Source organism: Plectropomus leopardus, chromosome 11 (genome assembly GCF_026936395.1).
Source record: "Plectropomus leopardus strain MGB_pleo_1.0 chromosome 11, ASM2693639v1, whole genome shotgun sequence".
NCBI classification, from domain to species: Eukaryota; Metazoa; Chordata; class Actinopteri; order Perciformes; family Serranidae; genus Plectropomus; species Plectropomus leopardus.
The window spans coordinates 15994558-16015842 of record NC_142186.1 but is presented as its reverse complement, the minus strand read 5'-3'; the positions used below and the strand labels follow the sequence as shown (position 1 = coordinate 16015842).

Here is a 21285-nt window from a genome sequence, read left to right as displayed (position 1 = left end):
TTTACATTTTATTAAGACCTAAAGTTAAACATGAGTAAGTTCAGGCTGCTGAGTGACAGGCTGTCTGCCTATAGTGTCCTCCGCTTCTCAGTCAGATCCACCCCTCGCTCCACCACAGCTCAACCTTCTCGTCCAGATTTGGTCACTTCTGGCCAAAAAAAAAAACTCAGGATGGCAATGGCCGAAATGCAGAACTCAAGGTGTCAAAATGGGAGTCCACAAACTAGTGGGTGATGTTACAGTAGAATCTTAAGTAACACTACATTAACAGAGGGTTGACTACACAGTCAGGGACACCATATATGTCACCTGCCATCAGATCAGCCAATAGCAAATTACGTTTTTTAGTAGCTGGGTTAGGGATGCACGATATTGGATTTTATTGCTGATATCTGATATGCTGATGTGTAATAACTCTGATCCCTCTGATAACCGATACCGTTATCAACATATCCACGTTTTTCCCCACCTCATTTTAGTGATCATCAAGTCTCTTTTGTAGTGTTTAGTGTGTACGTAATATACAGTCATTTTGCGAAATAAGAAAAATATTTGATGTTTTGTACATGTTGACTTTGTCAATAATATATATATATCAGCAGAAATCAGCATGTTGGCCAATTCTGATATTTCATTTCAAAGCCAATATCTGCCGATACTGATGACGTGCATCCCTAGTTTAAACCAGTAGAGGGTAGTTTTAATATGAAAATTCAAATACTTCGTACTAAAATGTCAAGATTTGGACCTGAATACATCAACTACCCTGCTTAATACCCATGTACACTGTTTTTTTTGCTAAAAAAAAGTGTTTTGGGGGTTTAGCTACTCCGTTAACTATGGTTTTTCACTGTACACCTTCTCTCCTATAGACAGTAAAAACTTAAGCGGTCTTTCATCCTCTTTTCTTTGTAGTTCTCAGGCCTCACCAGAGCGCAGGCATTTGACTCCATTACCCAGAAGGCCAGAGAGCAGAAGAACGGTGGCCACCTTACCAGCTCCAAGCTCAGGGATTGGTTGATATCAAGACAGCGGTACTGGGGCACACCCATCCCTGTGGTGCATTGTGGGTCTTGTGGTCCAGTTGCTGTCCCTGAGGAGGAGTTGCCAGTTACATTACCAAAGCTGCCGTCCCTCACAGGAAAGGGTGCGTCCCCACTGGAGGACGCTCATGATTGGGTCAACTGCAAGTGTCCCAGGTGAGAACTCTGAGATGTTTTATTGGCGCACGCAATCTGCTCTCTCATCTTAACGTCAGCATATTACATTTTTAGGTCCCTGTTATTATCTTATATAAATGCCATGTTTGATTTTTTTTTTATTTATTTATTTTTTTTACTTTTTGTCATTGGCACTTTTGAAGAAGCTTATTATGATTGTGAATTATATCTCTCAAAGGACCTGAAACAAACCGTCGTTTTCTCCCACAAACTCATAGTATTTAATACCAATCAATGTATTTTTACTCTGTAATAACAACTTTATATACTATTTTCTTGTGATGTTGGCGATGTCTCCCTCCTAATATTAAAATGCGTACAGACATGATGCACACCAGACACACAAAAGACTCAACCCCAAAATCAAAAATATATGTTTTCTCCAATCTGAATTATCTTATATCCGTGTTTTCTAACGTGCAATTGTCTTTTTCATTTTCTAAATTGGTTCATTCATATAGTTACTTCTCCCTGGTGATCAGTGGAATAAACTGTTGGCCGGAGTGTGTATTATGTTGCCTGCGTGCAAACAACACAGGAAGATGCATATAAAAACGTTGCTGCATAGCGTTGAAAACAACATCTCCACAGGTAACACAAAGAAGTCAAACGGTAAAATCACTCGTTGGTTGATCTGGCCATAACTCACAGCCAAATGCAACTTGTGACAACTGTTCATAGGAAGACATTCCTTTATTTTGAAGGGTCATAACCCCAAAAGTTTTGGAACTACCAACTTAAACAAACGAGTAAGTCACTGAGTCTCCTCCGCCTCCTGTCATTCAGTGTTGATGTTGTAAATAGGATGCAGAAAAGGGCATAGGCTGTGTTATTTCTTTTCTACATGACATAAGCGATTTGGGAAATGATCCTGTCCATTATGGTGTTTGTGGAGTGAGAATTAAATTATGTGCAGAACCTCTTCCTTGTCAAGCCTCTCCTCCGTACTTCCTGTATTTCCTCAGGAGACCAGCACCGACTAAATGAGCCCGCTGTCACTATGAGGCTGAGAGGATTGACAGCTTTACAAGAACACAGAGCATTGAGAGCCCGTGAACTGTGTGATTAATACTTTTCCTCTGACGGGGGTTATGTAATGAGTGGCATCTGTGACAGGAGCAGCATGAGACGATGATGGAAGTTACATAAGCCAGCTGTGCCTCGAGAGAGACACACAGGACGAACACTGCACACGCACATTAACCTTTTGTACACAGGCATAATTACTCGTGCACTCACCAGCGAGTCATCTCAGCGAACGTGTTTGAAAATGTCCCTCGCTGACATGGGAATTCCCCCCTGAATAAGACTAATCACCGTCATGGCACCATGTTGATTAAAACAATGGCCCACTCAGTCGCAGATGGCACAAGTCATCAGATTGTGTTCAGTCACTTCCACAAAGCTACTATAATTCCTCCCATCAGCGGTGATTGATGGCTATAATCGCCAAGACGCTGTTATCTCCTCTCCTCCCATCTCCCCTCACTTGTTAAGTGTCGGTGGAAATTTGTTCTCTTCACTCGTCGACCATGTCCAATTAAAGTTTGAGTGGAACACAGTCGAGCAGGGTGATGAGAGATGGGCGACAGAAATGGAGTTTTATTTGTCCTTGAGGAAGTTATTTCCTGTGTGAGCTCGTCTCGTCTCTGACCCTCTGCTGCTCTGTAAATTGACCTGCCAACTGAACCCCTGTCTCGGCTTAGCCTGGCTGGGAAGGTGTGGTGCGTGTGTGTGTGCTGTTCCATGAATTCACAGGTAAAGAGAGGGACCACCTAGTTAGCTCAGCACACACACACACACACACACACACACAAGAAAACACACACAGCAGATGGAGGGCTATTTTCCATGGGAGGAGAGCCTTGTGGAGTGGGCAGCTGCCTCTCTTGCCTCATCTGTTCGAGAGCCTTTTGGCTCTTTTTGGCTCATCCTGCAAACACACGCACACGCGCACACACACACACACTCATTCACACTCACACCGCACTCACTACAGGTTGCCGCAGATTTAGTTACCTGCTGTCGTTGTTCGGCTCCTTTCACAGCTTAGAGAGGGTCCATCTCCAGAGAGAGTACCTCTGTGCGTTGATCCTCAGTCGTCTGACTGTGGCCACTACCAGCCATCTGTCAAATGACCACAATCTGGCCTCTGATTGGCCGGTCCGGTGTGAGATAGGAGGTATTGAATCTCACGTCCTCCTCGCTTCTCCATTTTTTGAAGTTAATATTTTCTTTTGTGATGGAATGTGCCTTGCTGGGTTTTAACACCTGGTTTCCAAATATTAACTTTGCTACACCTTTGTCTTGTTGCTAGGCAACCTTCAGCTCATACCTTATCATCGTTGCCTTATTATAGACCTGTTTGGTTGGTGGTCAAAGGGTTTTGCTTCTTGATGTGTGTGTGTGTGTGTGTGTGTGTGTGTGTGTGTCTTTGTTTGTGTGTGATATATTTTTATAAAGTTGACTTTGATTTTACACCAAATCTTATAATGTTATCTGACATTTCCAGAGAAATTGTACTTAAGTGGCATGATAATTCTCTACTTTAACTTACATAACTTATTACTTATTTTAAGTGTTGATGTGTCTGTTAGGACAGGTATGGATAAGTTAATCATGTTCTGTCCACAAGTTTATGTTGTTTAAGATTAGAACAAATGCAAAAATATGATGTGTAAAAGTCAAAGGAGATAATTTATGGAATGATTTTAAAAGGAATTAATAAGTTTGTCAAACACCTGATAGATTCAAAAAAATAAATAAAAATAAGACGATTAACAAATATAAAACCAAGTTATGAATGCTTGTGTGTATATGAACATTTGTTTGAGGCTTTTAGTTATATATAATATATATACAATTTGTCATGATTGTTTCCTTCATTTTCATTTTATAAATGTAATGAAAACAGTACAAAACGATTAATGTGAAAAACAGTAGGTGCCATAAGCTAACCCCACACCTTTATTTTTATTCCATGTATTATTGTGATTATTGTTATTTTTATTATTGTTGTTGTCATTTATTTATAATTTTTAAATGTATTTTATTGTATTTATTTTATTAAATTGCCTTAATAATAATTACATGTGGGAGAAAGAAATTGTGAAATGGATGTTTGTGTGAGTGAAAAAAACAAAACAAGAAAGAGACCGACTAAACAGAGACATCCCATAAGGTTCAGGAATGATACCTGCTCTGCTGCACATAGTGAAGCTCAGAGCTTTGCTTCTGTTTATCTTTCTGGGACACTGATTTTAACTCTGTTGAGACTCATTATAAAGTAAAAGGCAGGCACTTTCGCTGTTCCATTAAGTGCTTTAAAGCTCTCTTTTTCCTGTGTCTTTTGCAAACGTCCTCTTCTCCACTGTGAAAGTGAAGTTGGCAGATTCGCATCACGTACCCCAAGTGCTGTTTGGCTTGGATGGAGAAGGGGCACGGGGTGGCATTTCCAACACAAACACATGATCATGTGTTCGGCCCGCCAGTTCCTTCCCTGTTAGCACAGCCTGTTAGTCAGGGCGCAGGAACAGAGCTCTGGTGCCAGTCTGGCTTCAGCTGTGCTTCTCTGCAGGGACATGACCCCCACAGCCAGATGGAGCCAGCTTTACACACACATACACACGCACACACACACACACAAATCACATAATGTGCATACAAACAGAGATCGTTCATTTGTTCGCGTTCTAATTTGTCAGCCTAATATTGATTTTTGTGCTGCTTCTGCCAACTCTCTTTGTCTCTCTGTCTCCTCTGTCAGATGTAAAAGACCGGCGAGGAGGGAGACGGACACCATGGACACATTTGTGGACTCCGCCTGGTATTACTTTAGATACACAGACCCTCATAATCCAGACAGGTATGAACAGCCTCCTCCTGAGACTTCACTTTCTTGTTTTTTCAACCATTCTCGACTCAGCGAAGGCAACTGAAATGCGAGCTCTTTATCTTCTCCCCTTGCATTTGTTTTCTCACACTGTGACAGATTTTTTAGCACAAATTGCACAGGTCTTATTTACACTCTCTTCGCTCAAATGAAAATGAAAAGAAGAGAAAGCTGTGGGTGGATAAGCATATCTGTCTGTTTTTAGATACTCAAAAAATACATTTTCTCTCTATGTAATCTCTGCTGCGTCAATAGAAACTTGATTTTTCTCTCTTTCTTCATAAACACACACCCAGTTCTATATGTGAAAGTTGCACTCAAAACACATAATTATGCTCACTGTAAGATCACCCACTCTCTCCTACTTGCCCATTTCAAACATGCATACGCTGCCTATGCACACAAACACTCGCCTGGAAGTTGCATTCCCTGCCAATAGAGATTATGGAGCTATGGCTGTCACCTGCTGGGATGGTTGCAACACCCTGAGCTCAACAAAAGAGATTAATTTCCCAGTGCCCTGACCTAGCTGTAAAGCTGCTTTAAAAGGAGGGGGTACTGCTCTCCCCATCACTTTTCTTAGCGGGACAGATTATGGCACAACAGAAAAAGCAATTACACTATTTGTGCATTTCAGTTAGCCTGCTGAGCCTTATGTGCACGAGGGGGAAACGATAAAAAAATGGGAAGCAAGAGATGTTGAAAGTAGCAAGAAGGAGGAAGGAAATAGGGAGAGTGTGTTATTTAGGCATGTTTGTGTGTGTGCGTGTGTGTTTGAGAGAGAGAGTTCCCTGGGCTGAGTCCAACAAACCGGCTAAATTATCTTCAGCCTTGTGGAGTTCATAACTTTTTTTCCCTGGCTCAATTATCCGGAGACATCATCAGGCAGAGAGGGAGGGCGAGAGGCAGAGAAGAGTGGAGGAGAGAGTAATGACTGGTGTGAAAGGTGACACACAGAGATAGCAGACTGCCCTAAAAAGCATCATTAGGTGGAATCCCTGCCTCCTGCTGACCATCATGCTGGTCAGGCAAACCACATGCGGCTCGAAAATCTGAAAGAAACCAACCAGTTTCGCTTCATCTCAGATAGATTTCTTTCCACAAATACTCAACTGTTGACATGAGAAGCCGAGTTAAGAGGTCTTCAGAGCTGAATTTGAAGCGCATATTACTTCAGTGAGGTTTTTTTTGCTTATTTTGTGAGTGTGAAGCCAGTGAGATAGAGGAGGATACAGGATGCTTCATCCCTGGATCCTTGTGTAACAGCACGCCCCCTAGAGGAAGAGTGTGTGCATGTATATGAAGTACACTACCACTGCTGCTGTGTGACAAAACGTTTACAAAGAACATGGGAAATTTAAGTAGATAAAAGTCTGCTTTACTACTGCACTCTCAGTTGCAGATTCATCTAACATTTTTTTTCAACCTTTATTTAAATTTTAAACTTTAAGCATTAATCCTTCACTTGAATGAGCAGAATAATGGCTATTGGACAAATTTAGTGACATATGATGGCAAGTTGTCATTTAAGTGGAACTATGCTCATTCACCCTCATTGTGTTTTCCGAAGCTTTAAATAAAATAAATGAGAGCACGGGTACATGAGCTATATTACAGTAGAATAAAGCTCATTTTGGTATAAAAAAGAAAACAAACATTCAGTGGGGCCAAGAAATCAGGCTTCCATTTATTATCTATACAGCCCCTCTAGACTTAATACTTGTTGACATCCCAAATTTGAGACTACTTCTCAGTTTGTCAAGCTTATGTTCGCAAATGTTGATTGAACTTGCTTGTGCCAGGGAGATCAGACAGTGAAATTCTTAGTTTAGGTGGTGTTCCCCTTTAAGGGCTTTATAGATATAGATAGAATCTAATGCCTGTCATGTCTAAGATTAAACTTATTTATATCACCTTTTAAACAAAGATACAAAGAGCTTTACACTGTAAAATAATAAATAAATTAAATCTATATTAAACATTTCAGCACCATATTTGGAGACAGTCTGCAAATAAAATAGAATAAGATGTACCACAATGAAATAAGGTTTAGGTAAAAGAATGAAATAAACTATTCTACATAGTAGAATAGGAAAAACAAAACAACATTGGTTAAAGACTTATAATCTAGAGCTATATAGTGAGCCTGTATCTAGGTCACCAATGCTCTTATGCTGTTCTAAACATGTAGTGTCTCTGTTTCCTGGAAAGATAAAGATTGTCAGTGGAAAAGGAAATCATGCATTTGATATGTAGTTGGAGTTGTTGGAGTAGTTGGCAGGAGCAGTGAAAGCAAGGGTGGATAAATTACATGATCTGTTTGTGAAGTTTATGTAGGTGTTTTTCTTCTTTTCTTTCAAAGAACCAAAAAAAGATGTCACTGTACTTGACAGTGTTTGACATTTGATCTTTAGGAGTTCAGTGTGTCACGGTAAGAGAGGGCTACTTAAACTGTTTATTGAAGATCTTTAAAAACCTTCAACTTTCCCACATTAAGACTTGACTTTTTTAATGCATTTTATTAAATCTCTCACACTATGAATTCAAAGACAGCTTCAAAGCACAGCTCCCCCAAACTTGCTCTTCTTCTCCAGGCCCTTTGAGCGCCACCTAGCGGATCATTGGCTGCCTGTGGACGTGTATATCGGAGGGAAGGAGCACGCTGTCATGCACTTGTACTACGCTCGCTTCCTCTGTCACTTCTGCAAGGATCAGGGTCTCGTCGCTCACAGGTACAGTGCTTCATCTGCTTTTGTTGAGCATGTTGTATGTGTGCATGGTAATTAACCCTCTTTATGTTTTTCAGGGAGCCTTTTTGGAAGCTGCTGGTGCAGGGTCTGATCAAGGGCCAGACCTTCAAGCTGGCAGACAGCGGACAATACTTAAAGAGAGAAGAAATAGACTTCACAGGTACACTCGACCTAAATGTTCAGGTGTTTGTTAGAGTGACAGATGGGAGAGGAGAGGGCTTCCCTCCTCTTGGCTCAGACAGATAGAACAAATTATGACAACGTATATATATTTTTTTATTGTAGTATGTGGTAACATCGAAATCATCTCTTTTTGTGCTGCTTATCACAGATTTTCTCTTTTTTGTGCTTTACTGCATCACCCTTTTGAATGACAAGTTAACCAGCTTCAATTGACAAAAGACAAATCACAAGCAATCCTTTGAGGAGACTTTAGAGGTCTCTTATAATTGGCTTCACACCCAAGGATCTTCATCCTCTCTCTACTGCTTGGTAACAGAACAGATCTGAGAAGCTGGCAGCTTTCATTAAAGAAAAGCCTCTTGATCCTGGTGTTAGAGACTCAGATTGACTAGGCCTTACATATATTTCTTTCCTTCGTCTTTTATTAATTGTTATCAAACAGTAGCCAGTAGGAAACAGTAAAAGTAGAAGCACTCTCAGTGAGATTAAAATGTGGTTCTTAATTAAAAAAGCTTGGAAAGTGTGTGTGACCTTGTCTGGCTGTATCTGACCTCTGGCTCCTAACCTGTCTCTTCTAGATAAAGAGCCAGTGGCGCGTGATGGTGGTCGCGTCGAGGTGACGTGGGAGAAGATGAGCAAGTCCAAACACAACGGTCTGGACCCACAAGAGGTGGTGCAGCAGTATGGCGTGGACACAGTTCGACTGTACATCCTTTATGCCGCACCGCCTGAACAGGACATCCTCTGGAACGTCAAGAGTGAGACCTGATTAAAAAATACACTTAAAGACACTTAAAGTTAACATTCAGCATAATAAATTCAATATGACACCGGAGCATGTTAGTTTTGAGACTAAGCGCCCTGACACACCAAGCCGACCGTCAGTCATTCGTCAATGTCAGGCCCTTGCCCGGTGTCTGTCGCCCTGTTTTTTACAGTGTGTTCTGTGCCAATGGCACTACTCAGCCCTTGTCAGATTTTTTTCTGCTAAATAACATCTTGAATCTATCCTGTCATTCTTCCGGTTTCCGTATTTGATTAAGGAATACAGACTACCGTCACCTGCTGGTATAAAGATTTATTTTCTCTCACACATGGGGCAGACAACTTGTTAATTGGCTGCAGGCTGTAGTCTTTGCGGTGTGCTCAGGTGCAAATTTTTTGGCCAAGATACAGGCGAAGTGAGCAACAGTCAGCCTTTGATGTCAGTTTGGCGTATCCGTGCCTTAAGAAACTATTATTCAGTTTTTGTCAGGTTTTTTTTCCAGATGAAAAACATCAATTTTTAAATGTTTTTTTCCCGACAGTGTGTCAAAATATCCTTTTCTCTTGTGTCAGCGGATGCCCTTCCCGGGGTTCTGCGATGGCAGTCTCGTCTCTGGCAGCTGGTGACCAAGCTGCGGGGAGCTCGGCAACTCGGAGACATCCCAAACCCGTCCCTACTGAAAAAGAAAGAGCTGGGAGAGACTAAGAAGATCTGGCAGAACAAGAACTACGCTATTGGAGAGGTATAGCTTCAGACTGGCATCAGTCTGAAATAAATGGCTGAAAATGTCTCATGGTGACATTACACTCACAGTTAGTTATTGCCACAGTCATTACCAGTAGGGGTCAGTAATGGGCTCATATTCAAAATTACAACATTTCACAGCAAGTTGAGGTTCATCTTCCTTCAATAAGATAGGTGAATCACCCAGTTGCAGCTGTCACCTTTGGTCTATTTTGAGTTTTTTTACCCTTTATCTGCGGGGGGTTATGCTTTTTCCACTGCACCACACTCAGTTATAAGGTACTGTATGATGGCATGGTCCAAAGTAATATGCCACTCATTACACAGCCCAGCAGCACATAGTCCTGAGCTCCAGCCTTTCCATCCAACACTGAACATCCGCTGCAACCTGAAACCCCCAGAGTAAAGAGTTAAAGAAGGAGGGGATGGAAATTGATTTTAAATCCACTCCGACTCTTTTCACACTTTATAAATAGCCTCCTTTGGCTGCCAGGTTTGATTCTCTCTGTACACCCCTCAGGGCTGGTGCTTTTAAAGGACCTCAGGCTGTTTGCCATAAGCCCCCAAAGCCGAGGCCGTCCTTTGATCCGTCCTTCAGAAAAGCCTCAGTGATCGACCTCCTCCTCCCTAAGGCCCATCCCAAATGGGTTCTTCTTCCCAGAAGGCTAAGCGGGGCAGTGTTTACATGCTGTGTGCCTTCAGCCGGTTCACATGGTGATAACAGGAAGGAGGCTCTTCTTTTGGACCTGTTGTTGTTTTCTATTGAGTCTTCAGAGGCAGACTATTAAATAATACTGTTAATCATCTGGGAGTATCCACATGTCCAGTAGCCAAAACAGAACATTGAGCGTAAACTTTATAGTTTTTACCGACTGACTTTGTCACATGTTTTTTATTTGTGCTTTCAGGTGACATCTCACTTCACGGAGGACTTCCTCTTCAACGCAGCCATTTCTCGCCTGATGGGACTCACTAATACACTAACTGTAAGTATGACTTCCGGTACCTTGAAATAATGATGTCACATTTATTACTAAACAATGTGGAAATCACTTTTTTTTACCCATGTCTGTGTTCAGAGTGCAACAGTCAGGGTGTTGCAGCACAGTGTTGAGTTTGAGGAAGCTCTGGCTGCACTGGTTGTGATGACAGCACCCATGGCCCCTCACCTTGCTTCTGAACTTTGGGCAGGTTGGTGACATGCACATTATTGACACATTATAAATCATGCACTTAGACACTGGTACACCGCTCCCTGTCATGCCTAAAAACATCCCCCAGCTGTTCTAAAATTAGTGTAATCCATGACCTCAAGTGGCTTTATTGCATTTATAAAAATAAAAAACATTCATAAATAGACACACAGCAATAAAGATACAATAATTTATTGATGATCATCCTTCCAAAAAGCAATGTAGTTAAGGCATTCAGCAAAGTGGTTGCCAAGCAACACACACAATATGGAGCCAAAGACGATCACCCCCATGGGCATTTGTATACCCAATGTTAGGAGAAAGAACAAAAAGTTCCCATAGTGTTGCAGTTCCACATATGTATCTACTATCTGCAACTATTATGCTCACTTACCCCGAGCTGTGTTACTTACCAGTAATATAGTTTTGTTACAGTGCTACGTTACTTTTTGTTTCTACACTGTAACACACGATAGTGCTAACGATTGACAACACAGAGAAAAGTGAGCATAATAGAATAAAGATAAAAAATGGAAGCTAGCTAAAGTTACATTGTAAAGTAACATAGTTAACTTAGCACAGATTGTTAGTGTAGTATGTTAGCTTTGGATGAGGCTAAAGGGCAGGTGGATTGGGCGGCCAGGTATTTCTCCAACAAAGTGACAGCACACAGTGGGTTTCCTGACTGCTCAAACATAACTCCCCGGAGGCTGTCTTTGTTTCTTTGGTCAGCGTCTTTGTTATTTTTTGTGCATTCATTGAATGATAGCATAGCGTGGTCCGGTGATGATGGTTTTCTGTAGGCTGACGTGGCAGTTAGAGCTGCCCTGGTTCCCTTGTCAAAAAGCCTGTGAGTTCTTTTCCATTAGGTTTTGGATTACTGCTGAAAAGGATTATGATTAATTATGATGTTTACACATTTACTTCAGCAAGATAATCTTCCCAAATGAGCATGACTTTTAGGATTTTTGAGGCATAAAAGCAGTCGGCAGTAGTAAAAAGCTAACATTAGGCTATGAACTACACTGCTGCCGCATGATTTAACATTTCTACCATAACAACGCTTCAAAGCCGTATTTGGCACGATGATGTTCTGTAGTCTCCTTAAGCCACTTGTTAGCAACCGCTTTTTTAAGACGCACAAAAGCTTCAAGGTTTGCGAGTGAGGTATTGACTGACATATTTTGTGTTGTAGAACACAGTACCTAAAACTCTCTTAGACTTGCATTAACCACAGACTTTATTTCAGGCCTCTAATCAAAAAACAGTTTAAAAAAACACTGATTTTGAGACGAGACAACGGGATTATTGAAATTCTAACAAATCTTTTGGTTTGGGGACTCATTCCTGAAGCACTTCATATCATTGCAGATGATAAATGACTCAGGCTTCAGTTGGTGGTAGCCCTCTTAAGCTCTGCCTCAGATATGACAACAGACTTTTTGGTGCATAAACTGTGATGTGGTCTCAGATGTCTGATTATAGAATATTTTACAACAGCTTTGACTTTCAAATGACAAACCTGGAGATGGCACATCTTGCACTTAATGTACATTGTTATTTAATACGTTTTATGCGTTTGTTTTAGATTGTGAATATCAGTGAGATCAAGGATGAAATTTTGGACTGACACGGTGACAAAAGTATGTGAGGTTTGTGGTAAAATGAGGTTATTTCAAATGTCTGTAAGGGGAAGTTGGCTCAGACAAACGTGCTATTTATCTAATACCACTGAACAGCAGGGGTGTAACCAACAGCTGTTGAGTCACCAACTCTTTTAACTGTAATAAATCCTTGAAAAAAAACAACAAACCACTTATAGAGAACCAACAAACCTGCTCTTTATCACATGAAAAGCACTCAAATTTGGTAAATTTCAAAATGGTTCAAATCATGTACAGAATTAAAAAACATCTACCACCTAAAAGTAGTTTCAATTAAACGGAAGTTTACATGTTTTAGAGGAATTTGTATTTTCAAAAAGCAGTTAGTGAGGACTAACATTAGATATCATTGTATTAAAGTTAACAGGGTTAGTTTATGCAACAGATGTAGTGTGGAGTAGAAAACATTTATCGAATTTCTTTATTAAAAACAACATATTGAGGGGACATGAAATGGTAGAACAGAGAGTAACGAGTACAGGCACAATAAGACAGGATACAAGATAGTGCTTTTGATAGTGTGACTTTGTTTTCTGCATTGATGTGCTTTCTTTGTTTTGTAATGTGCATGTGTATGTGTTTTTTTCAGACTGATCTGTTCTTGTTTTGTCTTAATTCTTGTTTGACTTGATTGCTATGTGGCTGGTGTCTATTGGGGCAGAAACTAGGAGTATTAATGTTAAAAATTAAGGTTTTTTTCAATATAAAATTGAAAACATAGGGGGTAGGATTTGATAAGTAGTCACTTCCTTCCGCTCTTTTTCGGACATGAAATGCTTAGAATGTGTACTGAATATGTCCAGTGGGTATTGTGGTGTTGTTATCTTGATTTTTTTTTAAACTTATATTTTACTTTTATTCTCCCATTTGATTTGGCATGTTTGAAATAAAGATCTAAACAAAAAAAACTAAACAAACAAACTAAAGCCATACAACTGTAGGCTTAAATATACTCATTGTCCATCAAATGAAACTGAAAGTAGTGATTTTTGGTCTTGGTCAAGTGTAGAAAACAAACAAAGGAAGGTGTAACGTCACTTTTTGTGCTGTGTGTGAAACCTTGCCCCCGCACTGGCCTGGAGGACATCCCCTTATTGTCGATGACACACGTACACTCTGCACACAGCTGAGAAAAGAGGTTCCGGAAAAACATATTGTCCAGCTGATAGCGGCGGTCAGGAAAACCTGACAGATAGCCACTGGGAGGAAGAGGCGTGTGTGTTTTGAATGAGTGGCTGTGTGCATTTTGTTTGTGCTCACACGTGTAGTTTTTACGACATGCTAGTGAGAAACTTGAACTCTCCTGCTCCCAGTCACATTGTTTTTTTTCGCTCCTGCTCGTCTGTAACTCTAACACACAGTTCAGGATAGAGGAAGTTCACATCCTTCCCTTGGGCCTCCAGAGGGATGTTCACTTAAATCAGGACAGGGGATGGTGGTGGTGTTGTTTGACCTTTCATCGAGTTTCTTTTTCCTGACATGGAAGCAAACAAATCTGGTAAAACAGCAGCATAAAAGTCAACCAAAAAATTTATCTGGTTTGCTTCAATAAAAGACAACCTGCTCCGGTCTATTTTCAGTAATTGTTTTTCTTCCCGCCACTTGGCCAAGTCAGTGTAGTTTCTGTTTAAGAGAGCCTCGGCTCAGTGAATCATCTCTGCAGTTTGAAAGCAGGTGTTTCAAATGTTGTTCTTGTGTTTTTTTTTTCACAGGTCTTTGCCAGGTGAAAAACCCCCTCACCCCTGTCCTTCAGCGAGGAGGAGACGTCCTGCAACAGTTCTGGCCAACTGTGGACCCCGAATACCTGGAGGCCCCTGATTTTGTGGAGCTGTCTGTAATGGTAGGATCACACACACACACACACGCATGTACACACATACTCGCGATCTTGTGGATGTTTTTTTTTCTGTGAATGTATGGATTTGGATAAGCAGGGATCTCACAGTCCTGGAAAAACCTGGAAAAGTCATGACATATCATGATCTAAATTTCCAGGCTTGGAAAAGTCATGACATTTTGTTGTGCGTAATGAATCTTGTAATGAATCAATGATCTTCCATGGATAATATTCCTTGTAATGTAACATAACGGCAAAATTATTCTCTGAAGGTATTGATGTAATAGCTCAATTACGCATCGACGTGTGACGTTTTGTTTGTTTTTGTACATTTCTTCATTTTCTCCCAATGTTCTGTCGCTTCATCCATGTATGCCAGCTAGCTGAAGTTGTGTTTCAGTACAGTTTGAATCAGATTCGTTTGGAAAATGCTGGGCAAGTAGAGCAAAAAAAACAAAAAAATTATTATGGGTTCTTGAAAAGTCATGGGAAACATTTGAAATGTTGTCCATGAAAATGTGTGGGAACTCTGAAGAAAGAGTGGACAAACGTTGTGCCACAGTCGTGCTCATGAAACTTAACCGCACCAAAACACATAATTGTCAAGCTAAAAAACGAAGCTCTTTCTTTTATTTTATTCTTTTTGAACATAAATGTTTTCTCTCAGCCCTTTGCTTATTTATACATAACTTTATTAATCATTATATGAACACGTTTGCTCTTGCAACCAGAGCCATTTTCACTCACTCTTCACTCTTAAACCATATGTCTTTGGTCCATGATTACTTTCAGAGTCTGTAATTTTCAAGAGAGCCTATGATTACCGTGTGTGTGTGTATGTCTGTGAGTGTGCGCTTTTGTGTGTGTGTCCACACGTGTGTGTGTGTGTATCTGTGTGTCTATGTGTCTGCATGTCAAGTGGTGTGCTTTAAGCTAAAAAGACAAGTGGGTCAATGATTAAAAGCCAGGAACAGAGCGGCTGTGTTATTCCTGACTCACTGTTACTCTATCACTCTCATTTCTTGTGCCTTTTTTTTCTGCCGTGAGCTCAATCACACACATAGAGAAAGCTCTCGGTCTGGCAGTGCATGTCATCATCGACTGTGTGTGTGTGTGCATGCACATTCAAAGGCATTAAGACAATCAGAGAGAATACGAGCTATTGTTCAGAAAACCAACTTGGATCAGATCGAGACATCTCACATTTTAACAATGGCATGGACGAACACACATACGTGTCAGTCTTCAGTGTCCTCAGTATTGGCTCAGTTAAGAGATAAAAGATGAAAGTGCTTTAATCTGACTGTTTTCTCTCTAGAGGGTCGTACCCCCAGAAAGAACCTGCTAACCCCCCACCCCCCCACCCCACACACACACACACACGCACACCCACATGATCTGTGACGATAGCAAGAACGCACAAGACAGATATGAAAGAAACCCGTAGAGTGTGTGTGTGTGTGTGTGTGTGTGTGTGTGTGCGCGCGCGCGCGCGCTATCTTTGTGAGGACCAATATCAGTTTAAAACCATGGCAGTGATGACATCTCTGCATTGTGACTGTTGGAAGGTTAATACTTGGTTTTAAAGTTAAGCTGGAGATAAACTTGCTTTTAACTATGTGTTTGCATGTGCATGATGGGTTTCCCCATGCATCCTACTTCTGCAATATGCACACGACTGCTAGAGGCAGTATAGTGATGACGTGTTTGTTTTAAAGCCCTTACATACCATCTATGGTGCCTCTATTTTCTGCCATAATCCGTGAATTAGGATTATAGTAACCTTGACTGTCACTATGTTTATTGTTTACATCATGCAAATATTGAAGTTATTTTCAGTCTGAGTTCTTTGGTACCCTCTAGTGGAATTGTAACACACATAAGCAAGTATGTAAGCAATTCCATTTATGACACAGCTGGTTGTCTATAAGATGGCGTTGTTAAAAAGCAAGTACACCTCTGCTTTTAGGGTTAAGATTAAATGTGTTTATGTGTGTACAACTCTGCTCTCTCCATAATCATATTTGCTCTGTCTGTGAGCGAAAATAATTCTCTTTTACACATCTTTACTTGTGTATTCTTGTTTTGTTCTTGTTCCCTTCTTGTACATCTCTCACACACAAGTCATAAATCCCATACACCCAATGTAGTATACACCCTGTCTGCCCTCACACACACACAGTACATATATTTGAGCTTCCAGTGCTCTATGATGATGTTGATGTTGGTTTTCCTTCAGACTGAGCTCTCTGTTGTGGGCTCCCTCAGCCCTGTGGAGGCAACCTCACTCCTGCTGTCCTTTAATCACGTACTTGGGTATGTCCCAGAAAGGAGGCCAAGGCTGAGCGGCTTCAGACACACACACACACACACACACACACACACACACACACACCATTGACTTTCAACCACTTCCAGAAACATGATCACATTCACGGTGTGCACACATGCACTTGCTTCTAAACATTACAAGACTGAGTTGCCTGTCCCATACCTACCACTAACTATGTGTTTTAAGGGTTCACTGTATATGTGGATGCAGAGGTGGAGCCTGTTATTTTGGGCCTGTCATGCCAGGAGAGAAAAGTTTGGGTACAGTCTGAAAAGGCAGAAATGCTTTCAGATGGATATTTTTAACAGATTGGTAACTTGTCCCATCTATTTATGTCTTAATTTTCACCCTCAGATAAACAACAAGGCCTGCGGGACAGTGACCGTTCCTCTGCAGGTGTCCAAAGATTTGGAGCGGGTGCAGAAGCTCATCCTGGAGAGCCCGTTAGGACAGAAGCTTCTTGGTGAGCGCAGCATCAAGAGAGCCATCCTCTCTCCCAGGACAGCTCTCATCAACTTCCTCATCGAGCAGTGATGTTTAGGCATTCACCGCTACTTTTGTAACTTCTAGATGGCTGTGAGTGCCTGTCAATCAGTAGCTCTTATTACACAGAGATCGCGCTATATGGCCTCTACAAAGACCCATCTCTACACCGCCTTTGCATTTCTTACACAGAACCAAACAACGGCTCCAGTATGTGATTTGAGATAGCATGCCAGCATCACGGAAGCAGAAATAACGTGATGGATATGACCCACATAACAAAAGCTTGGGCCTTTGGTGACACTTTCTGAACAATAAAATTGAATTCTAATTCTAATTCTAAAATTCAAATGTATTTAAGAAGCCCATTATATTGCTTAAAGGCAAGACAACTCTGTCCCCCCAATTCAGAGATTGTACTTTTTATACAGAACGGTGAGGTGGCATAACGGCACGATATTCCCACCTTGTAAAAGGAGCTACTGACTCTGACTGGAAAGAGAAACAAAAGAACTGGACTTTTATGTAAATTAAGACAAAGTAAAAGAACAGTTGCTTAATATTAATTATCATAACTTCAATGTAAATATGTCTAAAGGCTGTTTTATTTATATTTAACCTTTTTTAATAAAAGAGGCAGCTGAGTTTGTCGTGTTTTTTTTAAAATCCTGAAGCCAGATTTACCACCTGTCTCTTTCACATCATCCCTGGGTCAAGTCAGACCCTCTTGACAATCACACATGAACCAAACACCACTTTAGATTCCACTCATCCTTCAGATTCCCTTAGTCTCCCGTAACACCACTTCCAGCATCGCACCCCAGACCACAACCTCACACCTCTGTGTCTGCCATATTCCTGTCAGGGCTGAGTCACACAGTCCAGATCTACCTTATCAGGGTTTGTCTCCACCTCTGCTGCTGCTTTTAGCCACAGATCTCTTCTGAACATCGTTTGGCTTCATGGAAGTGACACTGCTCTGTGAACCCTGTCGCCATCAAAAGGTTTATTTGAGGTTGCTGAAGGGCCTAATGTGGTTGGGGATTTTTCAGCTTGCCACCGTATCACGTTTGTCCATTGTTGCACTGTGCCTGTTCATCAGCTTGGTGCCTCTGTCTCAGCATATGGTGACATGACTCAGACATCAGCGCTGTCCTGGCAGAGCAGCAGCAGCAGCAGCAGCAGCAATGAAATGTACCCATGTATACACCCACTGGCCTATCTTTACAGGCTCGGTGAGTAAGCACTTACTTGATACGTACAACCCCTTTCAGGGCTCACGTCGCCTGTGAGAGTTTTTGGGAGCTGTGCAGCAAAAGTCTCATATTTTGTCTGGTTAGAGTCAGTGTTTGAATGAACAAGAGGTTATTAGATCTCTTTGAAAAGTGAGATGCACGTTTGCAAGGTCAGCTTCCGTTTGAGGAAGTGTTTTATTTTTATAGTATAAGATATTCAGCATGTGACTGATAAAATCATGCTGTATCACATTATGAAAAGCAACAGAGGGCGTGTTTTTTATTAAAACATGATAAATAAAAAAAAAGGTGTAGACAGACAGAAAAACATAACATTCTTCACTTAGCCTTGTTTCCATATTTCTATCTCTGACCATCAGGTGACAGGAAAAAGCTCCCAGGAGACACTGAATAACAGGAAACCAGGAATAACCAGGAATAAGAGGAGGTGAGCAGAGAGCCAACGCTGTGTTAGTTATTCTCGGTATTGTCTCAGATTCCATGAATTTGATCCCAACCAGATGCTGCAACAGCACAAATCAGGCAGTGGGTGTATGCTGGAAAAAGATAGAGTAGCATTTTTTTTCTGTCACCTCATTTTTTGTGTGCTGTGTTTTCTTTCATGATTTTAGACTGGTTACATGAGACTGGATGAATGGGAGGTAGTTTCTTACCTCTGATCTCTTCTGTTATTTTGTGATATTGCTGCAATTTTCTCTCCTTGCTAGTAGCACCAGCTAATGACCTGAACTGAACATTAGGCTGCTGTTGCCATGTAATTGGAAAGAGCATCATTGTCAATTTAGACTTGGTCAGAAATAGCCGGAAACACTTAGCAGACTGATTTTGTTTATTTTATTTTTTTAAATAAATAGATAAGTGGGACATTTTTGAACAGTGCTTTCCAGCAAAATGAGGTCTGAGCCGAAACTGATGCATTCCCTCTCATAATTAATTTTGTCACTAACAGCCCCTGGAGTCATATAACACTTTTTGTCAGCTCTGCAGTTTCCATGACGACTAGAATTATTGAATAGGCAACAGAATTCAACTGTGACTCCCTTTCTCTTCAGACCACAGTCGTCATCTTTCGTACACACAAGTTGTACAGCATGAATTTGCTTTGATGAGTTCTAGAAAATCACTTCCCTTTCTTTTAAGAAACTCTGCTGGTGAAAAAAAAGGGGGTGGGGTGCACAGCGGTGCAGTCAGTCACCCTCCACTGCACCAGCGCAGTCCCTGGACAGGGCTGAGTATTCTCACAGGGGGACGCAGTAATGCCACAGCTCATTATCTCGCAGGCTGACCTCAAGGCTGGTAATTTGGTCATCCATGGATGTTTCTTGTGTGAGCTCATTGTTTAAGCAGAAGTCCTTTTGTTGTTTGGGGGATAAAGCTTAACTCTTGGCATGCATGTGAAGAGCACCATACTTGCCAAAGTTGTTCATTTATGTACTGTACATCTCCATAGTAACTTAGTCTTTTAGTTATTTCGGCCTTTTCTGAAGGTGGAATAGGCTATACTCAACCCTGTGCACAGGAATGATGCACATATTTGTGTTTGTATTTCCTATTCACATATTTGAACATGTTTACTTTTCTCATACATTTCTTGTTCTTAAGCAGATATTGTACATATTTCTTACATTTGTATGCACATATTTGTGCATATTTTTATATTAGAAATATTTAAATTTTTGTACACGTTTCATGCATTTGTATGTACATATTTGTACATATTCCTTATATTTCTTATGCACATATTTATATATGTATTTGTTATATTTTTATTAGAAATTGTAGCAGGAAGCAAATTTTACCTTCTACTTCTTATATCTGTCTAATTTCTTATTATTTTTCTATGCCTATATACTCTTTAAGAGCAAATGTCACATATCCCAATTTTGACCAGAAATTAGTAGTAGTAAATATTTCTGAGAACACAGATGTGATGTTTTTCCATATCTGTGTTCATATTTGTGATTTTATATACTGTATGTAGTCCTTATTGTAGATGGAGTTTATAGTACAGTATAGGTGTTGGCCAGTATTATTTCCTCATACACACACACTCTCTCTCTACTTTCTTATCTGACACAGCTGTTAAATCCATCCATTTCCATCCATCCAAAACATCTGTTGTTAAGTACTCAGCACACTGTGGCTGTGTCTTGCTCATTGCTGCAGCTGTTTAAAAGTAAAAGCCTGCTGACCCATTTGAATTTGACTGAATTTTGCAGTTGCATATGCTTTTATGCAAATATATTTGCTTTGCAGTGTAACAAACCAGCTCAAAAACCATCAGTCTAAGGGGAAATGGTGTTGTAAGATGTGCGGAATATAAAGCCATCTGGATAAAATAAATAAAATTGACTTCACCTGTTTCCCACATGATTGCAACGGATACCTTAATGAAATTTTGAGAATTTGGCTGCCTGAAGAGATAGTACTGTACATAGCAATGGAATGGATTATTTACATCATCAGAAGTCAAGGAAATATCGTGAATGTTTTTGCCTATCCCCTTAATGTGCGAAGTGTTTCAGTACTGGTCTAGTTTAATTAAGTGCTAAGGACACCATTGGGCAATTCAACATAACTGGTGAAAACAAATGATCTCAAGTTTTCCAAAACTCCTGTTGTTACAACACATTAGAATTAACCTTTAACTGAGACCAGGAGATACCACAGAATGCAACTGCAAATCACAAGCACTTAAATGTTAAAGATACCACTCAAAAATGTCCATATAGGTTTAAATTTTTAAAGTCAATCCGTAAATGTCAGTTGAGACAGCTTTATTTTTATAAGTGCCAATATATCGAAACTTTGTAGCTCCTGTCATTCATTCAAATACTGACTTATATGAATAACAACAGTTTGCATGTGAACATGAGCTCTGAGGTTTTACTACAGTAATACCCTCAGCTTATTGTACGTGTGAGAAAAAAGAGTGAGTTAAGCCTACTGCTTGGAGGGAATGCTG

At 40.6% G+C, this 21285-nt stretch overlaps 1 protein-coding gene across 1 annotated transcript in view; it reads left to right on the top strand.

The window, feature by feature from the left end:
* The window catches only part of lars2 (leucyl-tRNA synthetase 2, mitochondrial), a 45036-nt gene extending 27327 nt beyond the window's left edge, over nucleotides 1-17709 (top strand). The window contains exons 12-21 of the mRNA XM_042490700.2: nucleotides 916-1199; nucleotides 4987-5085; nucleotides 7707-7844; nucleotides 7919-8022; nucleotides 8624-8803; nucleotides 9384-9553; nucleotides 10464-10541; nucleotides 10635-10746; nucleotides 14125-14252; nucleotides 16936-17709. Coding sequence (XP_042346634.2) covers nucleotides 916-1199; nucleotides 4987-5085; nucleotides 7707-7844; nucleotides 7919-8022; nucleotides 8624-8803; nucleotides 9384-9553; nucleotides 10464-10541; nucleotides 10635-10746; nucleotides 14125-14252; nucleotides 16936-17115 — 1473 coding nt within the window. The 3' untranslated portion in view covers nucleotides 17116-17709. The remainder of the gene's footprint in view (nucleotides 1-915; nucleotides 1200-4986; nucleotides 5086-7706; nucleotides 7845-7918; nucleotides 8023-8623; nucleotides 8804-9383; nucleotides 9554-10463; nucleotides 10542-10634; nucleotides 10747-14124; nucleotides 14253-16935) is intronic.
* Nucleotides 17710-21285: the final 3576 nt, after the last annotated feature.